At 43.2% G+C, this 21,502-nt stretch overlaps 2 protein-coding genes across 3 annotated transcripts; both read right to left on the reverse strand.

Moving 5' to 3' along the window:
• Nucleotides 1-562: 562 nt before the first annotated feature.
• Nucleotides 563-21,333, reverse strand: cpne1 (copine I). Of its 2 annotated transcripts, none has more exons than XM_086118203.1 (16): nucleotides 21,186-21,333; nucleotides 7,178-7,306; nucleotides 6,537-6,716; nucleotides 6,345-6,419; nucleotides 6,204-6,275; nucleotides 5,755-5,838; nucleotides 5,568-5,657; nucleotides 5,386-5,484; nucleotides 5,204-5,290; nucleotides 4,762-4,821; nucleotides 4,555-4,688; nucleotides 4,296-4,350; nucleotides 3,381-3,435; nucleotides 3,066-3,199; nucleotides 2,755-2,991; nucleotides 563-2,433 (listed from the first exon to the last, which is right to left on the reverse strand). In XM_086118203.1, the coding sequence occupies exons 2-16, from the start codon at nucleotides 7,304-7,306 to the stop codon at nucleotides 2,299-2,301; spliced, it is 1,626 nt and encodes a 541-aa protein (XP_085974329.1). In that variant the 5' UTR covers nucleotides 21,186-21,333; the 3' UTR covers nucleotides 563-2,298. The 2 variants fall into 2 exon arrangements, with proteins under 2 accessions (XP_085974329.1, XP_085974328.1); XM_086118202.1 differs by lacking the exon at nucleotides 21,186-21,333 and adding an exon at nucleotides 8,690-8,908.
• rbm12 (RNA binding motif protein 12) lies at nucleotides 11,426-21,325 on the reverse strand. Its single transcript, XM_086118201.1, has 2 exons — nucleotides 21,186-21,325; nucleotides 11,426-17,020 (listed from the first exon to the last, which is right to left on the reverse strand). The coding sequence occupies exon 2, from the start codon at nucleotides 16,990-16,992 to the stop codon at nucleotides 14,299-14,301; it is 2,694 nt and encodes an 897-aa protein (XP_085974327.1). The 5' UTR covers nucleotides 16,993-17,020; nucleotides 21,186-21,325; the 3' UTR covers nucleotides 11,426-14,298.
• Nucleotides 21,334-21,502: the final 169 nt, after the last annotated feature.

Raw genomic sequence — 21,502 nt, forward strand, 5'->3', positions numbered from 1 at the left:
GCCCCTCCGCACCCCCCTAAGCAAAATGTCAGTTGACACCAGGATGAACTCACGTCTGACAGAGAGCTGCCTCTTGGAGGCCGTCACCATGGAAACAAGCACGTCAAGGAGAAAGCCATGCTCTCGTGAGTTTTGGGGGGCAGAGAATGCATATTTTACGAAGGAAGTTAACATTTTTATTTCAAGAAAAAAAATTGGCATTTTCAAGAAAAAGGTCAATTAACTGTTTAAGCAGTCATATTTTTTTCTATTTAAAAAGGGGGTTAAAAGTACAACTTGGGGGGGGGGGGAGTAGTACTTGTCATATTTATTCAGGAGGGGAAAAGCTTACAAGAAGGAAGTCATCTTTTGCTTCGTGAAATTCTTTCGATGAAATTGTAAAAGAAAAAACAAATTTAGAAAAAAAAACGTACTCGATGAGGTACATTTGTTTCAAAAGAAAATCTTTTGAGTAAAAGGGAAAGGCAAGGGGGCGAAAGTCATCTCAAGTGATTTATTATATAGTTCTCTCTGTCTTCCCAAGAGGCAGGCATCACCAGAAAAAAATGTTCAAACACCCATGCCATGTTTTTTTTTTTTGCTTTATTGGTTTCATTTTTTGAAGCATTTTTAATACAGTTTGTGCCTTCTTACTGGTCTCAAGTGAGCTGTGTAGCAAAGCATTGTGGGACATGTAGTTCAACATCTGACTGTAGTTTGTGTCGTTTTCACCTTTTGTAAATTAATTGAAGTCATTGTGAATTTACTTTTGGATATTTGTCTACCTATAAAAAAGTTCCTCCTCTTTTCACACTAACTAAGTTTGGGATAGAGCACCTTTTGTATTCTACTAGCATCAAGAGGCAACATTTTTTTTTCCTTTACATTGGCACTGTTGTGGCGCACACGAGTGCGTGTTTTCGAAGTGCTCAGTTTAAGAACTTTGACAAAGGCACTTCTATATTTTATCATCCCCTTCTTGTTCAAGTTACATTCTTTTTCTGTGGGGTTTGTGGTAAAAACCCGAAATTGCCACAAAACATTTTCTGAAATATTAACTGTGTATCATCATTTTTGGCACCAATGCTGGGAACCCATATGCCGGTCATGTGAATGTCAGTTCTAGTATAGTTACTATTAAAAGCTACTAAACCTATATTTATTATTATTATTATTATTACAAGGCATTTGGAATAAGGCAGCACAAGTTGTATGATGAGCGATGATAAAGTCTTGCATATATTTTGTGACAAAAATTCCAGCATCGAGAGAGGACATCGACCAAAGTGCAAAGTAATTGACTTCTTGCCAATAAAATTGGCAAAGACTGACAAGACACACACAGGACAGAACTGGTCACTGTGGTTACATAGTAAACATTTGGACCTGCACTTCTACTAATGGCCACGAGAAGAAGCTACAATCAGAAGACTAGTCAAGTCTATAGGTTGCCCTAAGGCCCCATGTTGCCATGGAAACGAGCGATAATCCGATAGGTGTGTTTGTATGTGCGTTCACCCAAGCTGCATAGTTTTCGGAGAAAAAATTAAACGTGGGAAAAAAAACCTTCCTCCAGGCCTTGTAATTGGCTGCCAGGAGAGTGCAGGGATGTGATTGGTCCTTTGCAAGTAAAATACAAAATAAGGCATGGTCCAAGAGTAGCTATCGGTACAAAGGAGTACGAGGGGCCACGCTGATTAGAATGAAAATTAATTACATGGCGAAAATAAAGTAGCAATCTTCCGAGAATATTTGAGTCGAAAAAATTTTTCGATTTCTTTGCGAAGTTGTATTTTTAGGAAAATGTTCCATTTCAGAGTAATAAAGTCTAATTTTTCCACTCAAAATGTTATTTAGGGACCCCAATTGCACGAGAATGATGTAATCTTACAATAATTAAGTCAGGCTTTTAGGAGAAATAAGCTACATATTTTCAAGAAAAGTGGTTACTTGTATGTTGAATTATTTTGAAAAATAAAATAAAATAATATCAATCATATGAGAATCAAGAATCTTTTCGGTAAACAAAACATCTTATGACAATGAAAGTGATACAGTGGAAATACCGTGCTTTTTGATACTTTTTTTTTTTACCCAATGCTCTGCAATTTTTTTTCATAGCTGTTATTAGGAAGCGTCTATTATTTGTGGATTTCAGTGGAGTCCTTTGTATCTGCAAGCAATTATTTCTCTCTATAAAAAAATACTATTAGTCAAAGGGGCAAGGAGGGCGTCATAAACGCAGCTGATTGGTCCGTTGCGTATGGATGGGTACGTTGGGAGTGCGTTAAGAAGGCGGGAATGCAGCACGTGTAGCTTTCACGCTTTGGCGGGCGCTTTGGCGGGCGCTTTGGCGGGCACCTTGAGGGGCTGCAGGCCTCTCATTTTGAAGTAGGACACCACCTGTGTGGGCACCTCAGCCAACACCGACTGTGCCAAAGTCGCCAGGGGGGCCTGGCGAGACAAAGCAGAGCGCACGCAGTCGCTTAATTACACGACTGCACTTCACTGGTCAAAAAAAGGAGGATGCATTTGCAACCAATGATGTCTCTGTCTCCCTTTGTTCCATCCGTCGAAATCAGTGACTTTAGTGACAAAGCTCTGGCTAATAGGAAAGTAGTAAATGGAGGCAAAGGAAGTGAAAATTAAAAGTGAAAACGTAACATAGGAATAAAAGTCGGGAAGAAAATGGCATTAGAAGAAAGGGTCTACGTTTTTAGTGAAGAAGTAAAAAAATAGAATAGAATAGAAAACTTAGGTGAGTTGGACACTCACGTCTTTGAACTTGAGGAAGGGGACAAACTGGACAATGTCCCTGGCAACGGCCTCTCCCACCGTGGACCTCAGCACGCCGTCGTCTCCGTCCAGCAGCTCCATGGCCTTAAAGTCAGCCGGCCCCACCCCCACGATGATGATGGACATTGGCAGGCGAGAGGCGCGCACAATGGCATCCCGGGTTTGGTCCAGGTCGGTGATCTCGCCGTCGGTGAGGATGAGGAGGACAAAGTATTGCTGCGGACAAGACACGGCGGCATCAGTCCAATGGACTCGGCGGATGTGTGGGCCACGCATGTTTTGGTCCTCACAGAGGCGCTGTTGCTCTGGGCGGCGCCGGAGGCGATGGAGGCCACGTGGTTGACGATGGGGGAGAAGTTAGTTGGGCCAGAGAATCGAAGCTGAGGGAGGACCATCCTGTAGGCTTCCACGATGCCCTGAATGCCTGCCGCAGGAGAACACATGCAATTGATCAGATTTCAGAAAAGGTCAGATATCGAAGAAGTGGGAATGATCTATCTGATGAGGATTTGGACTTCTTTCCGCCTTTGCTGAAAGTTTGGGCAAATCCTAAGTGGGAGCATTTCTACAAAACGAACGGGGGGGGGGGGGGCGGGGGGGCGTACCTTGGCAGTAGGGGTTGGTGGGGTTAAAGTTGAGGGCAAACTCGTGATGTGGGGCCTGCGGGATCCACAACACAATCACGTCAATATGTGCCACCATTGTTTGTTGTGCAAACCAAAGAGCAAGCATATACATATTTCAAGTTGGATGAATGTTGAAGATTTTGGTTGATTTTTCCTGTTTTCCACATTCTCAATGACAAAATTCTAAATTCCGGCTCCCATGCAAGCGAGGAAATCGAATGAGCCTCATGCGAAGGCGGCTTGCTTGTTGGCCGATTTTCACAATTTCAATTTCCAACTGTTCGGCTGAGTCTGAACATCAGAGGAACTATTTTTCACATTTCCCCAAATACCTGCAGTTTCGTAAGATCCACATTTTGCATTCCAAAATGTCCACATTCGTGAGGGCATTTCACACATGCACCCGCATCATATGCATTCTATTTTTTTTCGTTCTCACATCCAATATTTCTTAGACGATTTACGATTACTTTAGTAATTATGAATGTTTTTTTTCGATTAAGTTGACACAAAGAAAATGTCTTTAATGTTCAACCTTTTATCAGAAAAGAAGCACAAACAAAAACTGATTAGGATCCAGGTACGGGTTTGTTTCGTAACATGTCAGAAAAAAGGCAATCATTTTGATGATTGTTTTCCAAACTATACGCAGATGTTCGCAAATGTCGTATTTTGGAAAAAAAACAAAGAATCTGCTTTAGTACTACAGAAATCAGAATAACTGCTGTTGAAAGACTGAAATCAGAGGATTTGGATAATTTCAAGTTGACTAAACAATTTCTAGACAATCAAAATAGTTGATCCATTTGATAATGGACCTGATGTCGATTCACTGTTACACGTGTCATTTCTTCCAATTTAATTAAGGAAGTGCACTTTCAACTACATAAGCACCTGGTAGTCAGGAGGAAGTTTGGCTCCAAAACCAAACGCTGGGAAGAGTTTATCACTGAAAACAAGAAAAGGAAAACAACAAAAAAAATCACAATTAGCCAAAACACTGACACTCAAATTGATCCAAACACAAAGAGTCTGCCAGATGAATAAAAAATGTGACACCTTACATCGAGATTCATATTAAGTTGTTTTGCTAAATGGGCTCGTCCCACTTGCAGTTGCGTAAATCGAGAGCGTGTGGAAAAATTGTACTGACGTGTCATAGTCTTGGATGACCTGGCCCACGGACCAGAGTGCAGACAGATACTGGTTAAACCCGTCTGGACTCAAGTAGTGGAGAGAATTGGGCGAGCGAGGGTCCCCGTTGGAGCCCGTGAAGTCAATGCCCACCTATGCACACACAAAACTCATGAGTGAAACTCTCGCGTGTGCGTGTGTGTGTGTGTGTTAGAAGGGCTCTCACGGTGAAGTTAATCTGGCAGCCGCCCATCACGTAGTCCAGGAAGCTGTGCTGCGTGGCTAACTGTAACATCACAAACACAAAGTCACGTCACGCAACAGCCAATCAAGGAAGACGCCAGCCCAAGTGTGCCTCATTACATCGTAACAGGAGTCGGCTTCGTAGGGAATCGTAACGCAGGTGAATCGGATGGTAGTTAAAGCGAATCCCAGCGAAGTGTAGTCGGGAGTGGATTATATGTCGCAATAGGAATGAATCTTATCTTGCACTGGAGTGCATCAGATCATAATTGGAGTGAATGGTTTTGTTATCAGTGTGACTCATATCATAAATGAATTAATTCCATCTTGTTGTTGTCAGCGAGCCCGGAATAAGTGGAGTGAATCTGATCCTAACTGTGGTGAATCATATCGCATCATAGTTGGAGCGAATCAGTCAGTGGTACCTTGCAGCTTTTCACAGAGACCACCCCAGAATTTTTGTAGCTCTTCTTCTTCTTCTGCTTGTCCGGATGGATGCAATCAAATGCCACCTGAAGGACAGAGCGCGAACAAGACACAAATAAGACGACGAAGATGAAGATGAGGAAAATCTCTTGCGCTTCGCAGTCGAACTCTGCCAGCTGACCGGTGAGCCGGAGGCAGCTTTCTGCAGCTCAGACACTTTGGTGGTGAAAGAGCCGATGAGGTCGTGCGAGCCGTCGCTGTCATGGTCGGAACAATCCACCTGAGGGCGACAGAGAGCAGGTCAAGTCTGGTAAAAAGTAGGTGGAAGCTTCTGCCAAAGTGGAGTTCTCATTTGGTGGGTACCTTGAGAGGCCTTTCCAGGTCGCTGCTGCAGAATGTCTGGAGGGGCACCGAAAACTTCTTCCAGCTGGGATTCAGGTTGTTCTTCACCACCTGTACATGCACAAACAAGACATGGACACAGCAATTTGTAAAGTGTTTGGTGGAAATATCATCATCATCATCATCATCAAATTGAGCTTTTCAGCACCTCTGTTCTGTGCACCAGTTGCCATTTTCCATCATCTCCTTTTTTGAAGAACTCCAGGAAGGGATCCGATTTGCCAAAGGTGTCCTGAACAAACAAACAAATACAGACATGATGAAAAATATTGATTCGTCATTCTTTTACATTTCACAAGTCTGTTGCTACTGGCGTGAAACTACATTTGACAAAGAGGATGCCAACAGTTTTTGTCACTGTCTGGGCTCGGGATGCTTTGAGACTTCAGGATCTGGACTTTTTGCTGTGATGAATTATACCAATGAACTCTGCTGTCTCGCAGAAAATTTGGCCTGCTTTTTATATTTATTTGGGTTGTGAGATGGTCAAATTGGTTGGATGTTTAGAAACATACGTGTGATATATTGATAAATTTGCACTTAAAAATCAAAGCTTACAAATCAGCAAAGGGGCAAATACAGTTTTTTTCCAGTTACCTTCTTGTCCAGATTCTTAGCTTCCAGCTCCAACTGGATGGATCTGTTGTCCTTTATCTCCTCTGCAGTAATCTAAGCATTAACATGAAACACTGTTAAAATGATAATGTTATTATAGCACAGAATAAATAGACTACATACCGTAATGCTTCCTTTGCCAGCAGGTTTTCCTTTCTTCAGCTGCAGTGGTCTGGTCAGAGTTTTACTGGAAACAATCTGGAACACACACACACATGCACGTGCACACACAATTCTCATTTTGAGCATAGTGGAAGAGTTGACAGACTGAGGGTCAGTGTCCGAACATTCAATACAAGTTTAATGTGCATTTACCTGTCCCAAGGTGAGTTCCACGCCTCCCAGGTAGTCATCATCGCCCAAGTCGCGGGATGCGTTGTCGATGTCATAAATGCCCAGTTTGAGGTTCTGCACCGTCTCAAAGTGGTAGTTCAGACGGAGGCGCTGACTAAAGGACGGGCTGGAGGCGTTCTCAATACGCTCAGTGCGGCCCAGCTAACAGGAAGGAAACACATGCAAGAGTCTTTAAATCATAGAAAGACAGAGGCGGCTAGGAATGCACGTTTATGGTAAATGGGCTGTCACTTGTAGAACGCTTCTCTACCTCAAAGCGCTTTACACTGTTACCTAATTCTGTGGGGGTTTTTTCATTACGTAAATACTTCCTGAATTGTAGATTAATACTTAGGTCATAAAGTTTATGAAGAAATACATTTGGGAAAGAAAAAAATTTTTAATGCAAACAATGTTTTATAATTTGATTCTTCTTTGCAAAGATAACAGCTTTAAGAAAATAGCAAGATGTGTAGTCAGCTTCATGATGTGCATGACAGCGATATGACCTGGAATGACTTCCAGGCACAGCTGTGCATTATGAAGCGTTAAGAGCTGGAATTCTTGACCTCTTTGGAAGATGTTTTGTATGACCAAAGACGATTGATTCTTTTTATTATTACCTCAGTCCAGCTATCTTTTCCAGAGCGCTGCAGCAGCACACATAGCGGATCCGACTTTGATCCCACGTCTTTGTCCAGCAGGTCCGAACAGGAGATGGTCAGCTCCACCTTAGATACACAGTCCGCCATCTGTGTGGGGAAAGAAAACAACAAAAGTTTAAGAAACCTACCTTGGTATGGATTGTGGTATCTCTGTATTTGGTTTTCAATCAGTCAGCGAACAAACAAGCTACATTTAAAGTATTTGTCAGATGATATGCTGTGATCACGGAACAAACCTGTTATGGGGATTTTTTTTCAAACCTAGGTTGACATTTTTTTAAGCTCTGCAAAGATGAGTCGTAGTAAACAGTGGCGGTTCTGGGGGGGCAGCGGGGGGCAGTGCCCCTGTAGCACCGATTCTGGCCCCCCCTACGAGCGCAGATTACGCAGTCGTGCCGAGTCACCGACGCGAAAGGTGGAACCAAAGTGCGTGATTTAACATTCTAGTCGGACCCTTTAGTGCGCTGCACCATTTAAAAATGAGTGGGAAAATGAGAAGCAGTCCGCAGAGAAGGAAATTACCACGACACGAGTGCTATTTGCGTGTGTGTGTGCGCGCGTGTTTGTGTGTGTGTGCGTGATTGTGTGAGCGTATGAGTGTGTGTGCGTGTGTGTGTGTGTAACTTTTTTAGTCTCCCTTTTTATTTTAATTTTTATTTAACAGGATCAATATATAAGACATTGCCTTTTAAAATTTGGATAATTATATGCATGTAAAACATCTCGCTTCAGTGTATTTGCAATTTTTGTCCCCGGCAGGCTGGTACCATATCATCCCCTGGCTTGAATATTCTCAACAGATGGACACGGCGTATTGTTACGCTTGCAGACATTTTAGCCCTCCTAATACTGTTTTTTTTCTCATCACTGTAATGTTATGACTACAATTTCAAAGTCTGAAGAAATAAAAAGTCAAATACGATTTCGAATCTGTCTTTTTAGCCCTGGGTTGAATGTGCCCCTCCATCAAAACCCCTGGCCCCAGCCCGGCCCCCTCAGTGAAATTGATCCAGAACCGCCCCTGGTAGTAAAAGCGTTGAATTTTACGTGTGTGTGTGTGTGGGGGGGGGGGGGGGGGGGGGGTACAAGAATGAACGGTACGGCTCACCACATAAAAAGTATACTTTTAGAGAATAACATTGTCATCTTAAAACTATTTTAAGATGAAAAAAAGATGAAGGGGCGAAAATTATGCAATGTAAACGCAACGTATATTTTACAGTACACGCCCATTACATTTCGCAAGGGACACACCACAGGAATTAAATACAACGTGCTACAATAGCGGCGTAGAGGTGAACTTTTACACGCACTTTAGTTTATCATGTTACAATAAATCAGCCATTAAATGAGAAAATGTAAGAATTTGTTTATATTGAGTTCATTAACGTGGGCGTAGAACACCAACCGGGAGCCCGCAAAATAAAATCTCTGCGACAAAATGCCTGTTCACGGAGCAAACACAGTTACCTGGTTCGACTTCAACATCAGCCTGGATGTTTTTCACTCGATATATTCACGATGTCGTCCAAAAGTGACGAAGGTGTTGCCAGTAACCACGATGGGGCTCACACAGGAAGCGCAACCAGCTAGCAAGTTCTCACTTTGATTGGACAACAAAGCAAAAGAAGCGTCCTCTTGATTGGACAGAAACAACTGTCAGCAACCAGCACCCGCCCACCTTGAACACGACTTCCGGGAACACATAGACTAAAAGCTATTCAACAGCTCAACCGAACCATGAGCAGGACACATCTTTTCGAACAGAAAATGGATGCCACATCTATTACATTAACAAATTGACGAATGGAATTATGTAAATTACTCACATCAAATCCTCCGTCTCACGTCGTCAACGTAATCTGTTAATTTAACATCCTTTGTACCCAATTTGAAGCGTTCCCTCACATGAAATCAACGACACTGCATTTTTACTTGGTGCAAAAATGTAAAGGAAAAAAACCCCAAAACCAGGCAAGGGGAAAAAAAGACGTCCGACATGCTCAAAGCCATTATATTGGAGGGAATACATTTGAGCCGGATGCAGAGCCACTTTCGCACATCGCAGCTTTCGCACATCACGGAGGAGAGAAGCCCAAGGAACGGCAAACAGAAATACAGTATCTGAGAAATATATACGCTGATTCGTTTTTCTCAGTCAATGAAACAAAGGCTCCATGGCACCTAGGGAAAGGGAAGGATCCAGGGCAAACATCCACTTCCTCCTTAGCACCACTTTTTATTCGTCCTTTTTTATTGTCTTAACTAAAAGGGAAGGATCCAGGGCAAACATCCACTTCCTCATTAGCACCACTTTTTATTCGTCCTTTTTTATTATTTTAACTGCACATACATTTCAGATTACTTGCATGTCGCCAATACAACGCATGCTTTCAGTTCAGATCAAAACACCACCAAATGCACTTTAAATCATTTAGACCACGTGTGTTTGTTTTATGCATACCTTATAATGATTTAATGTCAACATGTCCATAATCAGACAATGTATGCATCAAGACCAATGTGAACGTTGCACATAAAAAGGGGGTGGGGGCAGCAGCAAGACCTCAAAGCTAATGAAGCAATCCTACCACCACTCAGCCTCGTGGCAATTTTTCTCAAATGTTCAATAACATGTTAAGCTTGACTCTATCAAGCCTTTTGACAAATCGCTCAGGCAGACGTAGATTTGTTTAAATTGCATCTTTCCAAGGATAATGAGGAATAAAGGGGCCACACCAAGGGTCAACCATAGTTCTAGAATTGTGGTACAATGTCAATCTTGCTAGAATAAAGATGGAACAATATGAGTGACATTTTTTACAGACAAGAGGTGTAATATTACAATCATTAAATGTGTTAAATTTTACAGTGAAGTCAGAATATCACAAGGCTCCTGATGTTTTCTTTTGTTTAAACTCAGAGCAATAGACCCGAACCTCGCATTTAAGACTCGCACAGCTGCAAGTCCTTGGAATGTAAATACTCCCTCTACTCTATTTTACAATATTACTTGATAAATGGGCATAAGAGTGGAAGAGAAGTTTGTTCGCAACAAAAATGCCAAGAATTTTAATAAATAAATAAAAACTGGTAAAAAAATCTTCAAAATTATTGGTCGGACAGACGCGAGTCATTGAAAAATCTTCTGTGTACCGTCTCAAATTTTCAGGGCAATCTGGAGTAAAATGATAGTGACGAGAACAAACTTGCATATTACAAATTCTTCTGTCAGAAAATCTATAAAACCGAGTCCTAATGAAAACTGACTCATACCTTTTTTTCAACGATAATGTTTACATATTACAACGGCGATTTTCAACAAGTAGTACGAGTACCATCAATGGTACGTGAAAGAACCACTAAGTTCAGTTCTATTTTAACTTTTCAGTGCAATGAATTTGCACTAAATATTCAAATAACCCTATATTCATGCGCAGTGTTAACACAAACGGTGCATCATGTTACGATGGCTTACAATGATACTAAATGTACCATTTAGGAATAAAACCTTTGCCTTGTTTTTGTTGATCACATTGGCTTACCTAGTTGGTCATGAGGGTTGGGTGATACTTGGGTTTGCTTTTTTTAAAGCTGGTACTTAGTGTCAAAAAATTTGACAACCACCGTAGTACAAGATTTAAGTCTGAATTTAATTTTAAAACTCTACATGACAATGGTCATTTTAGCTAAACTTTTACAAATAAAAAAAGTATTTGCAAAATGTCAAAAGAAGTGCACGACAATAGAGTCATACTGTACAAAAATCCATTGAATATTTTTTTTGAAGTAACAAAGTATATTTTCACTTCAATAATTTTGTAATATTAATTGGCGGGGTGGTCGACACTAAGGTCTAAGTTTTACAGGATAAAAATATAATATATTAAAGACTATTTTAGAAGAAATGGTCATATTTGGAGAAAACAAATTGAGGCAAAAATATTGAAATTGTTCGCAATTTACTTTGGTCTAAAAACGATGTCTATTTTTGTTCCTTTAAGACATTCTTTTTCCCCTTGTTACTTAAAGCACGGCCCCAAGAACTCTAAGTTGTTGACAGCTTTGACAAATAACTCCAAAAAGACATATTTTACAGTTTGGACAACGTGGCATCAAGGAAGCAGCAAAAGTCCGTGAATCATGCAAAGACAATAAGAAGGAGACGAGAGAGCGGCCGGGGCCGGCCGGCGGGCAAGGACAGCATCCTGTACATCCTTTTTATTAGCCAAAGCACACAAGGATGTTCAGACCAAATTATGGGGGATCATACAGACACTTGAAACCATCCCAAATCGAAATACGTACAACAAAAATGCGACCAAACTAAAAATGCTGCAGACTAAAGACTGCAAACCTATTGTGTATCATCGTGTATGCTTGGGTATCCAAACACAGCAACATAACCATTAAAAAAAAAACAAAAAACAGAAATAACTCATCGACCAATCAGACAGGTCTGACAAATTGTCCATAACGCTTCACAGCAACACGATGACCTCCGTACGTTCAGCAACATGTCCGTACACCCAAAAATGTATGTGACAGTTAGACTTGCATATATTTCAAGGAATTTGGGAAACTTTCCATGGAAAGCCTAAAGGGAGGACAGCCTGCGACCCTCATGGGGAATAAGCGGCTCAAATAATGTATGAATGGATGGAACCTCAAAGTTCAAAATTGAAAGCTGGCTCTTCAAAGGACCTGACCAATTTATTTTCTTTCTTTATTAGACTGGTGTCAATATTTGGCAGAATGAAATTCCAATAACCAATCAATAAGTCAAAACACATTATTTTTTGGTCCCTTGACGCTTACAACAATATAGAAATTTGACTTATTGTCTTACAATACTTTGCCATTTGGTTGTACTTTTGACTTATTTTAACTTGAATCTGCTTAACTTTACAATAGACAGAAATATCTACCAAAATCAGCCATTTGGGGGGGGGGGGGGGGGGAGTGAGTTAGTGGGTTTGTGTTTGAACATCATTATCATTGCTTATGTTTTTGACCATTTTAAAACAGCCAATACCGTCCGGATTAATCGGTCAGGCCCTAAACCCAAGTATAGTTTATATGCTATCATAATCCTGACTCTAACAACCAAATTTCATACAAGTACAGTGGTGCCTTGATTTACAAGTAACCCAACGTAAGTGTTTTCCAGTTACAAGCTGTTGCATTGAGATACGAGTTCAATTTATTCTGTGACCACTCGGGTAACTCGCATCTCATTCAATCTCTCTCCATTACAACGAATGAGAATGGAAGTAATCCTCTCCAGCCTCTCGCCCGTCAAAACAAACATGATGCTGATAGGTTTTTATTTCAATTCAATGGGTACTGTTCTGCTCCGTTGTGGGGGGGGGGGGGGGGGGGCTTGACAACCAGACATACGGGAATTTAGTCGGCTACATTGATGCAGTCCCATCTTCTCCGTAAACTGCAGTAATAAAGATGAAATGCCTCTGAATACGGTTTTGTTATATCGTCTTGTTTGAAACAATGTGTCATGTTGTTTAGTTGTACAGTAAACTTCAACGGGCAGTGCCAGTAAATTTAAATTAACAATTTAAAGACACTTTTTTCTTTTTTTAAAGAATTGTTCACTATTTGCCAAAATGTTGCTTGTTGTGACGTGAGTTAAGTTTGCCGCCACCATATAGCACTTGTCTGTAAAATCTTTGCACAAAGTGGAAGCAAAAATGACAGCTCGTATCTCCAAAAACTCTTAAGATGGGTCAGGGGTGTCTCAAGGCACCGTGTTACATATTTTCTTGAGTACGATGCGCTTCTTGAATACTATTACCTTCAATTCCGGTGAATTCTTATAATTCTAAAGGACAGGTACCAAACATAAAAAATCTCCAGATTACCTTCCCATGGACATTTACTGGAAACTTGGCGAACATTTTCCACCCCTTTGCAGCTGCAGTGACAACTTATAGTTGCTTTCCACCATCATCATCAATGCGACACAGAAGCAGAGAAATAAAAAGAGCAGACATTTCATGTGGAATAAGCACAACAGCAGAGTTCATTGAGTTTGACAGCAAGAGAACAAACGGAAACGCACGCGTTTTAACCGCAACAATAACAACAGGTAACGATATTAGCGTAGCAACACAGCATGTGGCGGCACTAGCGTAGCGACCGCAAATGTGAAAGAACCTCAGCTGGGGCACATGATGTACACGCATCAAGGCAGCAACATGAGTGTTACCAATGCGACAGAACACAATTCTGCATTTTTCCCCAGGCAATTTGTCATCATCATGGTCATCAAGTTAGTGACTTCGAAATGGCCTGAACAATGGAACATACAAGTCTTCAAGTGGTTGCGCAATGCTTTCAAAAAGGTTAAGAACTTGTTTGGAATTAGTGGCAAAAATAAGTCCCAGTTCTTTGGAGTTTTTGCTATTTTAACCGTAAATGCACTAGGAGCTAAAATACTGAGGCCAGCCTTGCAGCATCTTCCACTGGCAGACGATTGAGGCTATTTTCCGAACTCTCTATTCTGTTGCTTGCATCGAGTACATGTTGGACCTTTTGCCATGAAAATCTGCTCAGGGCCTTCACCGCTGGTATTGCTGGCGCAATGGAACTTCAACAAGACTAGCAATGGGATTGATTCTTCAACATTTTGTGTTCACTTTTTATATTCCATCTGAGTGCTGACGAGCAAAACTTGTTACAGCCACTGTTTTGACAAGTAAAACAAGCCCGGAGCTATCGCCACATTTTCCTTTCATAATCACCATCTTCGGTTAGATTGATGTTTTGTTTTTGTTTTTTTAATTCATTTGGTTATTTGGTTTTGTCTTGCTAGATATAAACATGGATTCAGAACTGTTCCTGGTGACGTGAGATGTGTGCTGTTAGGGTGAATTTTTGTGAACACATCACAATTACAGAGACCATCAATACCAAGTAGCGAATGCACGAAACTCCACTATCAACCAGTCAACACGAAGCCAGCAAACTCTCACCACCAGTACCCAACCGGCACCGGCTCAGCGTAAAAGGTACATTTAGAGTCAGTCTGTGCAGTTAGGGTCTTGAGACGAGGAGGTTCCTTAACCAAGACTAATTTTGACTTTCCGTGCTCCAATGGGCCTGTCGTTTAGATCCATAACGGCGGCGGCGGCCTCTTCCGGGTTCTGGAAGGCTACCATGGCCTCGCCGGTGGGCATGCCTTTGTCACTGAACTGCAAGCAGACGGATCCGGGGAGCACGTCATAGCCGTAGAAGAAGTCCATGAGCTCGTCGGCGGTGACAGTGAAGGGCATGTTCTGCAGCTTGACTATTGTTGGGGCAGCAGCGGAGGCGGCAGAGCGCTGACTGTTAGAGTTGTTGGGTGCCCCGGGGGCAGTGGAGAGACCCTCTGCGCCTGGGTTGAAACCTGGAGGTCCACCGGGAGGCGCTCCCCCTTGACGTGCTTGGTTGTTGTTGTTAGCCCCAAGTCCACCTCTGTTCTGTACTGTTCCACTTGGTTTCCTGCTGCTGTTGTCAAAGGGCACCAAGCCCCTCAGCCCATCCTGACCAAACATAGGCCCCCCTGGCACACCCGGTCGAAAACCCGGCGGCTCAAGAAGTGGAGCTCCGGGAAGACCTGCAATGAGTGGAGGAGCGACCGCAAGATTGACTTCGCCAAGTCCTACTGCCAACGGGGGCAGGGGAGGTGGTCCCGCTACACCATTTCCAGGAGTGGAGAACGGAGTGACAAATGGAGAACTGTTGATGTGTCCCATTGTGGTTCTTAGGAAGTTAAATTCCTCACCGCCAATCCCTGTGAAGGGATTGAGCTGGGGCTGCTGCGGAACCGCCTGGGCCGGCAGGTGCTGGCCTTGGCCATGCTTCTGGCTCTGCTGGGTCTGGATTTGATTTCTTTGGCCCCTCTTGTTTTGGGGCGGAGGGTTCCTCTCAATTTCCTTCATCTGTTCAAAGGTCACGAGATGAACAAATGCATCACGGCCATTGAGCTTCTGGCGGTGAAGTCTTTCCGTTTTACGGGCGTCTTCCTCGGTCTGAAGCTGGAAGACCGCCTGCCCTAAACCATTGCCGTGGCTATCGGTCAAAACCTTTAGCGTGTCTTCATAAAGCCCAATGCCCTCCAGGAAGGCACGCACATCCTTCTTGGAGATATTGTAAGGGATGTTGGTGATATGAGCGCAGTTTCTTGGCGTTTTGAGGCCATCCTGGTTCTTGCCATCATTCTGCATTGCTTCGCGCTTACGAATGGAGTCAATCTTTTCCAGCATTCCCTTGTAGCTGATGGGGTGCACTTGGATGAAGCGAGAACCCATGTATTGCATGTGGGAACCCAGTGCAGTCTTGTAATCCTGCTCCGTTTTGAACTCCAGAAAGCCTTCTCCTGTGGCTCGTCCATTGGGGCCGTAGGCGATGTACATAGTGTCCTCCACCACGGACAAGTTTTTGAAGAACTCCTTGATCTGTTTTTTGTCAGCCTCGTAAGGGAGGCCCTTCAGGTAAACACAGAACTCTTGACGATGTGGAGATCTAGACCTCCCTCGCTGTTCCCGACCCATGTCGCTGGCTTGAGTATGGCGTTGGTTCTGGTCTTGAATGTTTGGTTTAGCGATATTTTGAGAAGTCAGACCCATCGTGCTGTGATTGAGGGTGGCCCATTGCCTCTCTGAGCTCCGGGTGACCTCGATGAACCTTTGACCCATCATGCCACCACCCCGCTTCACGGCTTCAAAGCTATCTTGGGGAAAGAAAAATTTGACCATGGCTCGGCCGGTCGGACGACCTTGGCCATCTCTCAACAAGCGCACTCCGTCCACCCCCAGACCCCGAAAAAAATCCCTGATCTCCATTTCTGAACAGGAGAATGAGAGGTTCTGCAAGAGGACAAACAACTCATCTGGATTGGACACACCAATTGCAGTGGCTGTGGCTGCAGCTGCCTTCATGTGAGCCTGGAGGCCCAGAGACGCAAGAGGAGTGAGGGGATTGAACAGCATCGGGTTTGGGGTACTGAGGGGCAGGCCTGTGGCAAGTCCTCCGGGTGGGGGCATGGTGGGGTTGAAAGGTGGCAAAGAAGGCATATGTGACAGGTGGGACATTGGGGGTACAGGAGGCCCATGGGAAAGTTGGCTGACAGTAGGGACAGGGGGTAAGGACGACACGGGAGGAGGAACCGTGGGTAACGTGGGCATCGTTGGCATGGAGGGCATGGGCGTGATGAGCGGAGGGCCCGCGTTGAGAGACGTCAGGGCTGTTGTAATGGCGGGGGCAGCGTTGTAGCCATGAGGAAAGTTGGGCACCATACTCGCCAGGCTAGCAGTGGCTTTGTGAATCGGAGTCTCCTGTGAAGAGCTTACAGTCACCACTGCGGGAGTATTACTGAAACTGGGGTTTCCATGGCTACCACTTCTTCCCGCTGCGGCCGACTGTATGGTGGGTATAGCTGCCGCGGAAGTTGGGCGATTAGCTGTCGTAGGTGTGGCGGTCTCAGGTGCAGCCGTGCCACCCTCAAACCTCCGCCTGCTCAACTCAATCATGTTCTGCATTTCTGTCTTGCTGCTGAGCAACAACGACACTTTGGAGCCCTTAATGGACCCACCTGTGCGCATCATTCCCAGCCGAGCGTCCTCGTCGGTGGCAAAGACAATGAAGGCCTCGCCATGCTCGCCACCCACGATGTGCACGCCCCCATCAGGGATGGTGAGGCCAGAGAAGAAGTGCCTGATGTCCATGGTGCCGGCCACTATGGGCAGACCTTGCAGTCTGATGACTACCGCCATACTGACAGCTAATCAACAGGCCTACAACCTGGGGAGAGAGCAACACTTCCGTCAGATGAGGAACAAAGAAACCAGACCCCTGGTTTCCAGATATATGGCAAACATGTAATATTTTATTCCAAAACGTGGAACTTTTTGGGGCATCCTAACCAAACATTTGGAAACCAGCAGTTCTTTAGTGAGGAATTAGGGGTGAAGGTGCAAAACATTTGCAGAGAAAGAGAAAAAAAAATGAAAGAAAGCTTAACTCCAAGCCCATCTTTAACACTTGAATTTAGTCTACTACTTGGAGAGTAATGAGCTCAAGCTTCCAAAACAGAATTAACATCAGGCAGGGACAGTTTAAATTTGTATACGGGCATTGTGTCATAGAATAAATGTAGCAGGCCACAATTAACAGAGCACAGAATCAGTAAAGACCTACAACATCTCCAAAACAAGGGCCACAAACATGTCTCCGCCCAATATACTGTATGTGACATTTTAGTCGATTCAAAAATGTAAAAACCTTGTTTCAACCTATCAGTATAGTCTTGCTCAGTACGCATTTTCCCATGTTTCCATTGCATCAGGTTGATTTCCATATCAAACTGCTCTACTATCGAGTAACCTTTGCAGTAGTATAGTATGGGTTGTCATGTAGGGAAAAGCTTGATGCAATTCTGTCATTTGATCGGCTAACAGATGGAATGTAAAATTGGATGACAAAGAAAACAAAAAGGCACCATTTTAAAATCAATGCCGGGGATGTCATGCTTATCTTACGTGCCACCATTGAACGCAAGGCTGAAAATAACCGGTCACAGTTTGCAAGTCAAAATTAGCATTTTGCGCCTCATTAAACACGTTGCATAGCAAAACTGAGAATCACATATTTTGGGTGTTTTTTTCCCCCCCTGATGCTTGAACCGCAGAGATATTCCCATAAAAGGTGAGCTGTGGTAGATTCAAGTGCGTACGTTAATGTGGCACAATTTGCTTACGTCACCTATGCTCAGGAAGCAGGCGGTGCCACGTATGCCACACCAGTTAGCAAACAATGAGGCTGGCTCGATAGTGCGGTTTAAGACGTCTCGGAGTGACACCTGACAGTTATCATCGCCTCCTGTCAGGGAATAAGATAAACTTCTGACAAGTATCGTTCTCACGAAGGGTTAACGAAGAGTAAACAACAGAAGATGGAGAATCCAAGCTAATTGCTAAGCTAATTTAAGATTTACAAGTAGTTGTGACCACCGGGTGGCACGGTGGTCGACTGGTTAACACGTCCATCTCACAGTGCAGAGTTCGATCCCGGCTTGGGTCTGCCTCTGCTGGACACCTAAACAAAGCCTTAACAGTTGTACAATAAAAAGAAAAAAAAAACCCACTTCCTTCAAGACTTAGATATCCATGAGAAACATTTTCTAATCTTAATTGGCATCCACCAGATTAAATAAAAAAAGTCAGTAGCACATAAAGACCATGATACCACAAGAGCGTAGCACTACCAGAGAAACGCAGACACCAATGAAAAAGTGTGGAAGGAAAAAAAAAAATGTTGTGAACCCAACAGAGCACATCCGACCCGCACATTAGCCTTATATTAGCATGAGCAAATAACCATCCAGCAAAATACCAGCAGCTCATTGGAAAATCTCAAAGCACACAGCAATGCCATGAAAACAGGTTGAACAAAATATTCAGACAAAAACATACACAGCGCCACCAACCTGTATGAACAAGGCGTCAAACTATTTCAAGTCAGCTGACTTCCGAACCAAGGTCAATGTCATTACAAAGCACACCAACAATACAATAATGCAGATTACTCACGACGGACAGGAACGTAGCCCTACCGCCATTAGCCCCCCCCCCCAAAAAAGGTTATTGAAAAGGTTTTGTAATGACCTATGTTAAAACAGTGGAACCGTGACTTACCAGGAAATTTGCGTTAAAATATTTATCAACTGATGCCATGCAATGCCCCCGCCCCCATTTCATATTGATTCAGCAAATCCTCTCAGTCGATTCGCTTCCTGGGCAGTGGGAGTTGTTTTACATGTGATTCGCATTGTTTGGATGAAGACCCCATTCGACCAAACAAGAACAACAAAACAGGAGGGGGAAAAAAAAGAGAAAAAGTAAGGTACATTTCAACATTTCTAAAAGGAAAGAAAAATAAGGTAACTTTATACATGTGCTGTAGCAAGCTTCACATACCCTGTGGTCAAAGTGAAGTCAAGAAAAAAAAAAATTGAGCAATTAGTTTACCTACAATGCTCTGGTAAGTGGGAAAGGCGATCCACAGTGGCCAATGCACTTTCAGACTTTTTTTTTCTTTGCTAATGGGGAAAAAATACAAAATGAAAATGCACAACGAGCTGCTGTGGGCCTCACACCCAGACGCTCACATGCAGACTTACCACTGGCCAATCCAACTCCAGCTCCTGATGTCACTCACTGGGCCAAGCCCCTTAAAAAGCACACAATTACTACAATACGTACAGTATTAAAAATGTGCTTTCAATGAATTGGAAAAAATATATAATTGTAATTCATTTCTGTGGAGAAACAAACTCGGAAATCAGATTACCACCGAATGTTTTTTCCTTTAAATGCGCTTGGAGTGCACATGGACATGTATGCGGCCAAGACTCTCCTAACTTCCACAAACAACCCAGGCCAAACTTCGCCCCTCCCTAAGACAAAGCTCACCTCCCAGTCAGAGTCCATCGCTTCAGTATAGTCTTGCTCAGTACGCACAACACAACATAGAGGACTTCCATGATTCCAATTCCTATTTCAACAAGTCTATGCCACCATTTTAGAGTGTTGGAAAAAAAAAAGGCACAAACATTGGCAGGTTTCCAGCCAATCAGGGAAGATATCCCAATTTGTGAATAGAAGGGAGATTTCAGTAAACCTAAAGCACAACTTCACTGCCACATTCCATCAAACGACACAGGTCAACTTCCAAAGTGGAAAATAACCATATCACATCTAGCAAGAGCAGTGAGGACACCCTAAGGGTGGGCAAATGGTGCAACTCTACTTGGAACTGGGTAGAACCAGTGGAAAAGGCAATAGCAGATAGAGGCATGCTGTCCATACGACTATTTACTACCCAGTACACACTGGCAACCTAAGTCATGAGGTGTCCTTGCGTGCTGAAGTGGCCTGGACCTTTCATTCATTCATCTTCCGAACCGCTTTATCCTCAGAAATATGGCCAAAATGAAGAATTTGCAGCAGCAACAACAACTCTTTAGGAACAAATCAAAACATCATTTGAGTGGGCACTAGACCAAAGTACAACAAGCACTTCCAAAAAAAACTGGAAAAAAATAAACAAGGGGAAACAACCAGTGTAGTGAAGAGAAAAGCTTCCGTTGTAAATTGCACAGCAATCAGCAGATGAAAAACAGACAAGATCCTTTTAAATGGCCAGAAAAAGCAAAAAGCACATTCATAAGACATAGCAGATCATCGGGAGCACAGCCAGCAACCAGAGTGATGAGCTCAGTCTTGCAACGCAGCACAAAAATGCCTCAAAAATGTCACTATTTGCGTGTAACCAGACACAAATGTAAAGAGATTTACTTGATCCAACTCATTCCATAAATATTACATCCAATAAAGCAGCAACCCAACATGGAACGTTTTTCGAGCATTTACTCAAAATAAAGTTTGAAGAAATGAGGCTCAAATCATCGCCAGACTGCTCTTGACGGCGGATCTGACGTCAGCAGACCATTGTAACGCCAGAACCTAAAAAAAACTGCTTCACACAAAGTCCTTCCATCACTTAAGTTTCTGCAAAACGCTGCACTAACGTCAGCTGATTCACACGTTAACAAAACACATACAACGACGCGTTAGGCATTGACTTGACCTCGGTTACAAGTAACATACAATCTGGAATGACCAGTGATTCACGTTGTTGTTGTTTTTTATAACTAAGCATCATTTTAGACGGCAAGACACCATTGTGATACTATTACAAACCATATTATGTGCTAGTTCCGATAGAAGCACATCAACGTAAACGAGCATGCTACGCCCCATTAGCCACTTAGCTAACAAACAACCCTGCTTTGTATGTATGCGTGCGTGTGTGTGTGTGGTAGCGGGCCAGAGTCGCCATTTTTCGGCGACTGGTGTTATAAATCTTTTTACATTTTAAGCAGGTCGTCTCTCCTGGGAATTCTTACCGAGGAATCTGTCAACTAACACACTCAGGTGTTTGATTCATGCACGGACGTCTTGGATGCTCACTTCCGTCTCTGCAAAAAATTGGATTTGAAAAAGCAAGCAGGCAGGGACCGCGGTGGATGCACACGAAATGTCGGTAGAAACACCGCGATATTTTGCACTTACCGCGAGAATGTGACGTCTTCACAATGTCCCCATCTATCGGCGAATCAGGGTAACTTTGGACGCAACGGCATACAACGCAGGAGTAAGGATATTTTAAAAACCTGAATAGAATGTCACAGCGTGTGGTTGGACGGAAAATTCGTGCTTTGCG

The sequence above is a fragment of the Hippocampus guttulatus genome, chromosome 8, assembly GCF_054856545.1.
Source record: "Hippocampus guttulatus isolate MCC_2025c chromosome 8, RoL_Hgut_1.0, whole genome shotgun sequence".
NCBI lineage: Eukaryota > Metazoa > Chordata > Actinopteri > Syngnathiformes > Syngnathidae > Hippocampus > Hippocampus guttulatus.

Bases quoted from the DNA above. Each gene is read 5' to 3' on its own strand.
- cpne1 (XM_086118202.1), bottom strand. The intron at 5,658-5,754 runs GTGCTGAAAAGC...GTGCATGTACAG, and splicing joins AACTGGTGCACAGAACAGAG to GTGGTGAAGAACAACCTGAA. The intron at 3,436-4,295 runs GTGCTTATGTAG...TGGATCCCGCAG, and splicing joins AACTTCCTCCTGACTACCAG to GCCCCACATCACGAGTTTGC.
- rbm12 (XM_086118201.1), bottom strand. From the start codon at position 16,992: ATGGCGGTAGTCATCAGACTGCAAGGTCTGCCCATAGTGGCCGGCACC.